The sequence below is a fragment of the Tripterygium wilfordii genome, chromosome 5 (assembly GCF_013401445.1).
Source record: "Tripterygium wilfordii isolate XIE 37 chromosome 5, ASM1340144v1, whole genome shotgun sequence".
NCBI lineage: Eukaryota > Viridiplantae > Streptophyta > Magnoliopsida > Celastrales > Celastraceae > Tripterygium > Tripterygium wilfordii.
Genome location: NC_052236.1, coordinates 395,790 through 406,788, shown reverse-complemented (window position 1 = coordinate 406,788; position 10,999 = coordinate 395,790). Strand labels below are relative to the sequence as shown.

General features: G+C 36.7%; 1 protein-coding gene across 3 annotated transcripts; it reads left to right on the top strand.

The window, feature by feature from the left end:
• The first annotated feature begins 527 nt into the window (after window positions 1-527).
• Window positions 528-10,309, top strand: LOC119998718 (probable cytosolic oligopeptidase A). Of its 3 annotated transcripts, none has more exons than XM_038846094.1 (17): window positions 529-933; window positions 1,096-1,263; window positions 1,436-1,559; window positions 2,659-2,735; window positions 3,286-3,429; window positions 3,542-3,772; window positions 3,839-3,929; window positions 4,111-4,232; window positions 5,483-5,590; window positions 5,683-5,928; window positions 6,244-6,389; window positions 7,259-7,376; window positions 8,285-8,444; window positions 8,585-8,616; window positions 8,804-8,860; window positions 9,688-9,759; window positions 9,877-10,309. In XM_038846094.1, the coding sequence occupies exons 1-17, from the start codon at window positions 781-783 to the stop codon at window positions 9,961-9,963; spliced, it is 2,136 nt and encodes a 711-aa protein (XP_038702022.1). In that variant the 5' UTR covers window positions 529-780; the 3' UTR covers window positions 9,964-10,309. The 3 variants fall into 3 exon arrangements, with proteins under 3 accessions (XP_038702023.1, XP_038702022.1, XP_038702021.1); XM_038846093.1 differs by having other exon boundaries at window positions 532-933; window positions 8,795-8,860; XM_038846095.1 differs by lacking the exons at window positions 8,285-8,444; window positions 8,585-8,616 and having other exon boundaries at window positions 528-933; window positions 8,795-8,860.
• The last annotated feature ends 690 nt before the right edge of the window (window positions 10,310-10,999 follow it).

The following is a 10,999-nucleotide window of genomic DNA, read 5'->3' as shown; positions in this document are numbered from 1 at the left end:
GAATGTTCAAGGTTTTTATGATTAAAGTATATGATGAAGATTGAACCACCAATTTATAATGCAGAATACACTAATAAATATTTAGTTACATGATATCCATGTATAACTCATCAATCAAAATAATGGAATAGCGAGTTTTCACGATTTAATAGCTTGGTTGGTTACTTTTCCGCACTTAAAAGATTACATGTACTTGAGGTTGGGAATTTGAAATTAGGTGAGATATTTCTCATGGGTTTCTTGGGCTTTGCAGTCCATTTTTGAGGGGCTTTGACCTGCTCTAAAGTGTTTGTCGTAGTAGTGCAGACTTTGACAATTAGATTTGGATTTAAAACTGGCTTGGGGTCACAAAGCAGCCACTAGGCGTTTGTCGTAGTAGTGCGGACTGTCACAATCAGACTTGGATTTAAAAGTGACGTTGGGGTCACAAAGCAGCCATTGGGTTACGGCCTCCGGGTTACTAAAAAAGTATTTTACATTGTTCGGGGGATATTTTGGTAACAACGTAACATACTGTTGGCTGGCGGTTTATAGTTTGTTCGGTTGCGGTTGCTATGGCTTCTTCACGTCTCTCTCCCTCGGTCTCTCCGATCATCGGAGTCAGACAGACAATGTACTCCATCGAAATCCCTATTTTGCCCCATAAAACTCCTCAAATCCTATCTCTGTCCCCTCTGGTCTTCCTCTCTCATACTCCCTCTTCCACAAGTCAAAGTTACCCCGCCACACTCTCTTTCTCGTCTTCCTAGTTCCTATTGCACCTCTCTCTGGTCTTTTTTGATGGCTGATGCTGCTGTCGCCACTGTCTCTGATACTGCTGTTGATGAGGGTCTCCAGAACAATCCGCTTCTGCAGGACTTCTACTTCCCACCCTTCGATGTTGTCGACGCCAAGCATGTCCGACCTGGGATTCGCGCTTTGTTGAAGAAGCTGGTTTGCCTTTCTTAATATTTATCTGCTCGCTTTAGGTTTATTGAATCGATGCTCTGTTTCCGATTGTGTTTTTGGACCATTTTCTGTATTCCCAGTCTGGGTAGTGGCTACTTTCTCGATTGTGGGTGTGAATGTGTGTTTTTGATGATTAATGTTATGTAGGAGAGCGACTTAGATGAATTGGAGAGAACTGTCGAACCATCGTGGCCCAAGTTGGTGGAACCTTTGGAGAAGATGCTAGATGGACTGTATATTGTTTGGGGAATAATCAGTCATCTTAAGGCAGTAAAAGATAATTCTGAACTCCGTTCCGCCATTGAAGAAGTTCAGGTAAATTTTTTCTTGCTGCATTTATACGTAATGTATTAGCGGTTGGGCATTCTTTAATGTAATGCTGAATAGCAATTTAAGTTGAAAAAATTTGATGTTTAGTCATTATTGGTTTAAGGAATTATAATAGTCTATGTTTTTTGGTGCTTACATTGTTTATTTTTATTTCCAGCCAGAAAAGGTTAAGTTTTTGCTTAGGCTGGGACAAAGCAAGCCAATTTACAATGGCTTTAAAGCTATCAAAGAATCTAGTAACTGGCATTCGCTGAGTGAAGCTCGCAAACGTATAGTAGAGAGTGAGTATTCTTGACATCACTTTGGTAATATTTTTCATATTCATCATATCATTCAGTCATAGATTTTAGTGTTATGCCATTAAAGTAGTTTACTTGTGAGGCTGCATCTTGCTTGTTTCCACAAATGAATGGATATGGCTGGGATTAGGGTGAGGATTAAGTAAAATATTGGGTGCCATGAAAAAAGGAAAAAAGGTCACTGGTTTTATACCTACGTGCAATGCATCTGGACTCTTTACCAATTTCATCATTCACTCTATTTCTTTTAAAAATCTTTGTTGCCTCTGCCTTGGGCAGCTAAGGCAGTTTGAAAAAATGCTAATGGTAGGTTCATCATCATGTACGAACTTGTTTACCAAATGTTAAGGTTTCCACTTGCGACTGAGCGGTCACAAAGTTACACTAAAAGTATGGCTTCATTTCAAAGCAAGAGAGAGCCTTTGGACATTTTATCTCCTCAGACCTCATAGTTGCCAGAGCATTGGGAATTGGGTGTGACTACACGGATCCTGAATTGTTAGGAACTTGCAGGTTTCGTGGAAATTATTTTGTTACGTCTCTTACTGAAAATAAAAGAACTTATACAAGAAAAATAGCTAAAATGTGAAGAAGAGGAGAAATTGAAAACCAAAAAAACTTATTAAAAGTGGAAGAACAAGTAAGCATTTTCCCCTCTGTAGATGTTGACCAAATGCAATTTGGGAGGATGTGGAAAATGTTTGTGAAGTAAAAAATTTACCCATGCGATGTTGGAATGTTATTTCAAAGTGAATTTCCTCCATTTCATGTATAGTTAGTGAGCCTTAAATCATATTCTCATGAAAGATTAGTGCACGGAATTTTATATCATTCACAGCATAGATTTATCCTTTTATTTAATCCTATATTTTTTTAGTGAATGATACTGATTTTATTATTAGTTCGTTTTAGCGCGTGGTACGATTCGAACCTTCAACCTATTCAAAATCATAAGCAATGGCTACCACTAGGCCAAGAAATCCTTTTTTTTTACTTAATTCTATATAAAGGTTAAGCTTTATACTTGAGTTGTTTGACATGCATGATGACTTATATAGATATATTTGTTTAACAAATGTAGACAAGATAAGGGATGCAATTCTTGGTGGTGTTGCTCTTGAAGATGCTAAAAGAGAGGAATTCAATAAAATTGAACAGGTGCATACCAAATTTCTTATAATTGTGTTTAAACAATAATAAGTAAATTGTATAGTTGTCTATGTGGTTTTCTGTCTGTTCATTATTTATTCCAGAGTTATTGTCTTTCAAAGTCAATTGTTGTTTTACTACTTGCTTCATCGTGGGACTATCTTTTATTATGTTGACTACACTTTTTCCCCTGGCAAACCTTGGATTATTATGTTTACCTAAGATGTTCTGTTGAGTTGTTTTCTTGCAGTAAACTCTATGAAAAAAATATGCATATGCTCTGTCAGACACGTGGTAAACGATGAACATACACTTATTTAAACCTATAGAATGTTATTGTGCATATTATAAGCACTATACTTTATCTATCTTATCAGGACTAGGGAATACATTAGGAGTAATTTTCACATAAAACTTCAACCTCTTTTCTTTTTCTCTTATAGTCTTATAGGTTGTATGCTGTGCAATCAGTAAAATCTGTTGCATTATCAGTTCTGAATAAGCCTAAGAAAATAATACTAATAATCCCTGGAACTCTTTACCATGATTTGTTTTGTAGGAGCTGGAAAGACTATCTCGGAGGTTTGGTGAAAATGTCCTGGATGCCACAAAGAAGTATGAGAAATTAATTTCTGATAAAAAAGAAATTGAAGGATTGCCTGCTACAGCCCTTGGATTGGCTGCGCAGACAGCAGTGTCTAAGGTATTCCGAGTCAACATATATATTTTCTGTATGTTTAATTATCACTTTTAGACTTTAGTACTAGCAATTTTGATTATCTTCTCTTTGCATGAATTTCTGTATTCCATATCAGGGTCATGAAAGTGCAACTGCCGAAAATGGGCCATGGATAATAACGCTGGATGCCCCTAGTTTCACGGCAGTCATGAAACATGCTCAAAACCGTGATTTACGTGAAGAAGTCTACCGTGCATATGTAACCCTTGCCTCAAGTGGCAATCTTGATAATACTCCAATCATCGATCAAATACTAAAACTTAGACTGGAAAAGGCTAAGCTCCTTGATTACAATAACTATGCTGAGGTATTAAAATTTATTGTTTTCTATACTACTACTTTCTCTTTTACTTAGTGAAGTCTATACAAACAGTTAAGCATGGCAAAAAAAATGGCGACTGTTGACAAGGCAGAAGAGCTCTTAGAAAAGCTTCGTAAAGCCTCTTGGGATCCTGCTGTTCAAGGTAACATGTGACAATTATTTCTTAATGGATTCAAAGAATATGAATCTAGTATGACTTTGTAATGATTATCATGCCTATCCTTATCTCTCTCTCTCTCTCTCTCTCTTTTTAAATAGCTTCAAAAGTTGTTTCGTGAACTTCAATCTTTGCTACGGGTTGAAAATTTATTTCATTTCTGTAGATATGGAAGACCTTATAAGTTTCTCTAAGAAGCAAGGTGCATTGGAAGCCAATGATTTTAGCCACTGGGATATCAGCTTTTGGAGCGAGAGGCTTCGTGAGTCAAAGTATGATATCAACGAGGTAAAATCACTTCTCTCTCTGTCTGCAATTTTATACATGGATTTGTGGCCATGTGTTTCGGTGTATGTGCAGCACATGCACGGTGCACTTATCACTTGCTTGCTTTATAGATTTTATCTTGATGAGTGTCATAGTATGTTGGTTTTCACAATCTGGCGCTTCATGTATGTTCATGCAACTTCGTGCAATTGATGTTTTCTTCAGATATGATACTCCATTAATGTTTTTGCGGAGTCTCATGATTTGAAATTCTATTTTACTGTTTTGTTACTATAGTACATGTTTTCAGCTAAAAACTTGCAAGGAAGTTTTAAAGATGTGTGTTTTCAGCGGCGGGTATTGGAGAGGAGAATGAGATTTTAATCTTTACAGGCAGTTCAACATGCCCCTTGCGTGTTAGATATTCTTGCTTTATTTTTTTACTTTTATGTTTTGTATTTTTTAAGACAACTATGGTTAACCAGATTTTAGAAGTGAGTGGATACAGGAAGTATGAAATTTACCTTAGATAGTTGCCGGACATGAAAAAAGGGCACTGATATTGACTGGGCTTTTTTGTTTTCTTTTGAAATACCACAGAAATATGCTGCTGGAATCAAACATTGGGTACACATATGTCTAACCCAACCGATTGCCAACCAAGCACTCTTGTTGGTTATTGAGTGGGGTTTTTAAGATATCATAGATTGGTTTTATCCTTGTCTTGATGCTATAGATCACGTCAACTGATTAAATATTATTCCTTATAATTATTCAACACTCCTGACAATTATAACCTTTATCCCAAAGAATTTGGGGGTGGCTACATGAATCCACACAAAGAAATTAGTTGGAACCCACTACCTGGGTGACAATGTAGTGAATTCCATGTTCTTTCACCATTTGTTCCTATCCAAAGCTACACTCTTGATTAGTGTTACAGAGTCCATGTCCTTTCTTATTTCTTCAATCTGAGTCTTTTTTTCGTTCGATTCTTCTCATTCTAGTAGTAGTATCTCCTCCATGGTTTTTCTCCTTATGGTGCACCAATATGTCTATACCATACATGCCCCAAACGTCCTAGACGATTCTCGATGTTATAGGTTTATATCAACATGAGAATAGTTCTAAGTGTCAATTATTTAAGCTATTAGCCATCTTATATTACTTCATTTCTTCGTTTCAATTTTTTTATGATTCTGGTAATAGTAAAAAATAATAAAAATTTTCTCTGGGATTACTTATGTAGATTCCTTCTTTTGATAATGCAGGAAGAACTAAGGCCATATTTCTCATTGCCAAAGGTTATGGATGGCCTTTTCAGCCTTGTGAACAAACTTTTTGGAATAGATATTGAACCAGCTGATGGTCTCACCACTGTAATAAATTCCATCTACTTTATTTCTGCTATCCTTCTTATGACATAAATAGTCCACTTCTCACCTTCTTAACGCGTCTGTCTTTTTTATAGGTTTGGAATAATGATGTTAAATTTTATTGCATCAAAGATTCGTCTGGCAGTCCAATTGCGTACTTCTATTTTGATCCATATTCTCGTCCATCTGAAAAAAAGGGAGGTGCATGGATGAGTGAGGTAGTTGCTCGTAGTCGAGTTCTTTCTAGCAATGGTACTGCCCCAAGGTTGCCCATTGCCCACATGGTGTGCAACCAGACACCACCGGTGGGTGGCAAGCCAAGTCTCATGACATTTTATGAGGTAGATATGATCGTCTTGATTTTTCATACAATGCTAGTATTTGCAGTCAAGGACGATATTGTTGTTGACATATACGGTTTTTGAGAATCAGAACTCCTAAACTGGAACTGCTGTATTTGTGTCTGTAATTTTCTTGGATGGAAAGCATGTGTCTAGCTGTCATTAAATTTTCTAGTCATGGGATGGAGAAGAATTTGGTACCCTGACTCGATTTGCTAATTTTTTATATCACCAGTAGGGAAACAGCATATTAGATGTACAATAGTGCTTTGTTTTACACAATATTTGTTCCACTTGTCAATGGGGCTTTTGCAGGTAAAGACCGTCTTTCATGAATTTGGCCATGCCCTTCAGCATATGCTAACCAAACAGGAAGAGGGCCTAGTTGCTGGCCTTCGGGGGATAGAATGGGATGCTGTTGAGTTACCCTCTCAATTCATGGAAAACTGGTGTTACCACCGGTAAGGAAAAATATGTTAATTAAATAACCTACATACACATCTGTGTGACGGTCTTCATAAGTTTTTTATTCGAAAATGATAAGGAAAATTTAATGTGGAAGATGTGCCCACAGGGCTTATTTGATGAATTACAACATCTGGGCTTTTCCCACAACCCTTATCTTTCTATGCAAAATATGTTTCTTTTTTCTTTCTGGGGTGTTTTCAACTTTACAACTGCTTTTATTTTGTCAGTAACTAAACAATGTGGAAGTTTGATATTATTTTTTGTCTTCCAAAATTACCGTATTCAGTAAGGAAAGTTGGGTCAAAATTAGTTGTGTCGTTTATTAAATAAATTAAAGATATTCTATATTTTGAAAAATAAATAACAATGACTTGGATGCTAAATTAATGATTGACGTCAAATTTAAGTGTCTGGTGCCATGTGGACTACGAGATTTAATGGTGTTAGTGTTTAAAGAATGGATGGACTAAAAATGTCTAAAGTTAAAATCATATGGACTAAATACGTATTTTCTAAAACCATGAGGACCAAAAAAGATTTATGGTAAAGCATAGGAATATTAGTTAATTTTCCATTAAACCCAATAGGTTAACTTGTTGGGTTGGGGCGTTTCACATCATTAATATATATTTCAACAGTTTTATTTACAGTATCATTTTATATCGACATCCTTATCTAGGCATTAAAATAGTGTTCAATATTGAGATGATTTACATAAACAATATTGTATCTCTCTTCCCTATGCATGATTTGTACCATATAAAATTTGTGGAGAAATATTTCTGCGGCTCTGCCGATTGTTCGCCACATAATTGATGGTACTGTCAAATATTTATTCATTTGCTTCTATGCCTCGCTGTAGGGACACTTTGATGGGCATTGCAAAGCACTATGAAACTGGGGAGAATCTTCCCGAAGATGTATATTTGAAGTTGTGTGCAGCAAGGACATTTCGTGCGGGCTCCCTTTGTCTTCGTCAGGTTGGTAGAAAATTGCGGTGATTATTCATATTTCTTGGTATTTTTGGGTTTATTTTTTGTAGCAACACCTGGGTTGTAGTTTTACTTAGCATGCCTACATTCGGTTTTTATTTCTCAACACAATGGAGGTATATATTTTGCGAGTATGCTTCTCCTTTACTTTGGAAAGTGAGTATGATCTTGAGCATCTTGAGAACTATTTCTCACAGCATCTCTATGGTTGTTTAGTTCTTTTGATTGGGGAATGCATGCTCCTTAATATTTAAGAGAGGATGTTGCTGATTGATCCAATGTTTGATTCATGAAATCATATTAGACGGACTTGATAGACCCATTTTTTGATGACTTAATTGCTTTCTCTTTGTGATGAATTCAAGGGAAACCTATTGGAAATAGATGTTAATAGTATGTTGATGCCTCTAAGCACTTTGCCACCACGTTGATAGCCCCAACCCAACAAGTTAGCTTATTGGGTTGAATGGCAAAGTAACTAATCTTAACATGGTATTGGAGCGAGAGGTCTTGGGTTCAAAATTTAGCCTCCGCAGTTTAAACCCCCAATCATTGTTGCCCCAAGTGTGGGTCTTGTAAGAGTTGCCCTAGTGTTGGGCCTCGTTTGTTGTGCACGTGTTAGGCTGTCAGAATTGTCCAGTCCACACGTGAGGGGGGAGTGTTAGAATATAAATGATGTGAAAAGTTCCAACCCAACAAGTTAACTTATTGGGTTGAATGGCAAAGTAACTAATTTAACATTGATTCTAATACCTGTGTGACTACGCTGGTTGCTTCTATGTTTTGATGTGTAGACATTTTTTTTGTTGGTAAAACTTGTCATGTTATCCTGTGGGCTTTGACTTGAATACATGAGAGGCTTTCTAGTTTCTTACTCGTTTATTAAAACATTTCAGTTGAGATTTGCAAGCGTAGATTTGGAGCTGCACACAAGATATGTGCCTGGTGGATCAGAATCCATAGATGATGTTGATCAGAGGGTTTCTAGAAAAATGCAAGTGATCCCTCTGCTGCCAGAGGATAGGTTCCTATGCAGTTTCAGCCATATATTTTCTGGTTCTCTTTTTGACTTGGATTTTTTTTTTAAAAAAAAAAAATTTCCTGGTTCCTGGCATTAGTTTTTCCTTCCATAACTTTGATATCCTCTTATGAAACTTATTTAATTTCTATATATTTTTGACTTTCTTTATGGTAAGGTGGTTATGCGGCTGGATATTACAGCTACAAGGTATATACTTTTTTTGCTTTCTCCAGCTCTGTTACTGTGTCCTGTTAACTGGTGTATTCCCTGTTATGAGTGTCAGTGGGTTTGAGTCTCTGCTCAATAACCAGTTTGTTTTTGAGTTATAATTGCTTGTTCAGTACCGTTTATAACCAAATCTGAAGTTGAAATCTTAATTTTTCAGTGGGCACAGGTGCTGTCTGCGGATGCTTTTTCAGCATTTGAGGATGCTGGCTTAGAAGACAGCAAGGTATGGTGGTAGAAGGGTTGGCTTTTATAGAATTGTTATTTGATATTCCATCATTTCCTTTATATCACGGGGATTGAGACCTAGTTGTCATTGAAATAGATAATCCACTAGCGTACTGAAGTAGATGGATATATCGTATCCATTATTGCATGGTCAAGCATGCATGTGAACTGGTTGTCTCTTGTTAGGCTTAAAATCTCAAAGTTCATTTGCAATCTTCCTGATATACGTGTCCTGGTTTTCTTGTATTTTGTGGCTTTTTTTTATATCATTGGGAACTCGATGGTGTTATGATCCTGTTGTTGTGATAAGACTATCTTAAGACTTGTAGTGCATGTCTATCCTGGTTCACTTTTTACCCTTTTTCGTTTGCACAGATTGTTACTCTGATACTATTGTTCTTGTGATGTAAACTGAAACGACAAATGAGATCTTATTGATGAAATAAGATACCAAAGCTTTCAACTTAGATTAAGATTGAAATAACTACAACCCACAACAAAAACCTATAAAAAAATTTTGAATCTGAAACTGGAATTTGGACGGCAGAGCAACGGCGGTTGGGTGCTGACCTCTAGCGCAGGTCTCTAGCCAAAGAGTCAAAACCAACCCTTAAATGCCAGCACAAAATATGAAGTTGACCTTAAATACCCAACACATGATTCTAGGATATCACATAAACCAAAAACGCAATGAACCAAAATCATATAAACAGAAGAGACCCAATGACTTCTGCAGCCATAAATTACATTTATATTTATTAGGCTGCATCATCTTATTATCGTAATCACTATGTTAATATGTTTCATTGTTATGCACTGCTACAGGCTGTAAAAGAAACAGGCCACAAGTTCCGGGAGACCATTCTTGCTCTTGGGGGTGGAAAAGATCCATTGGAGGTCAGCCAATACTACCCACAATTCTTGTGTCTTGCATATAATTGGTTTTACTTCTCTTATTTCTCACCATTTATTGATGGAAAATTGAGAGAAAATGTTATGATGTTGGATCTCCAGGTTTTTGTGGCATTCAGAGGGCGTGAACCTTCACCGGAGCCTTTGCTCCGACATAATGGCCTATTACCACTGACCAGCACAGCATGAATTATAAAATGCTGAATTGTTATGCACCAGCATGGTTTGGGAAGAACAACTTAGGCTTCTTTTTTATTCCAACTGGATTTTGAAGTTATATGATATACCCTTCCTTTGGTGGCTGAAGTCAATTGAAATAGTAAAGTTATACAGATTAGATGGTGATAGGTATGGTTTTTGGCAATTGATGGAGCCACTCAGACAGATTGGGTTTTCTTGTGCTTTGCAGGGCACTCAAAGACAATAGAATTCATGCCTGATGATAAATGATAAATTGCTACAGATGAATGGTACTGTGTTTTGCATAATACGACCAAATGAGTATTCAGTTTGCTCTGCATGTTTATAGAGTCAACTCAGATGGCTTTTCTGGGTGAAAGTAGCCTTAGAAATAAGAGTATTGGCCTTCTTTACTTTGAAATGGGGTGACCTGCGCCTTTGATCCCGACCAATTTCTAGGTAAACTATACGGGGTGTTTTTACTAACTCTTTTTTGGTAACTGTGGAACCATTTAACTCAACATGACCTTTAGACAGTTTAGTGGACATAAATCTCGGGACGTCAGAATAGCGACAGGTAAGATTGGGTTGAAGTTTATGCAGAAGAAAATGTGGCTCCTAACTCCATCTCGAAAGTGAGTAGAAAGTTGACGAGACAAGATAACTCTAAGAAAATACTTCTAACTGATTTGAATTCTCAACCTTAGCAGCATGCATCTATCCTAAATTCAAAATATAACCAACCGAGGTATTGTCCCGTGGTTAAGGTTGTTTGTATCTTCCCATTATCTTCAAACACTTGGTGACATTGTCAAGTAACTTGGGTTTCAAGGATTTTATCCTCATCGAACTTGCTCAACTTTCTTTTGTTTTTATTAGTACTTGTATGGATTAACTAGCTCTTAAATAATTGATACACAAGACTCCATCTTTTTGTGAAATCTTGATATGTATAATTGCTCCATGTTTATTTGTGTTTGAGCACCGTCCCCTCTAACATCAAAATGAACGCAATTCTGGTAGATAATCACAAAGAGTTTATAAG

What these genes read in the sequence shown, in the direction of transcription:
- LOC119998718 (XM_038846093.1), top strand. Translation starts at nt 781, where the DNA reads ATGGCTGATGCTGCTGTCGCCACTGTCTCTGATACTGCTGTTGATGAG. An exon ending in GAAAACTGGTGTTACCACCG is followed by an intron (nt 6,390 to 7,258) that starts GTAAGGAAAAAT and finishes GCCTCGCTGTAG; the next exon opens with GGACACTTTGATGGGCATTG. An exon ending in GCTCCCTTTGTCTTCGTCAG is followed by an intron (nt 7,377 to 8,284) that starts GTTGGTAGAAAA and finishes AAAACATTTCAG; the next exon opens with TTGAGATTTGCAAGCGTAGA.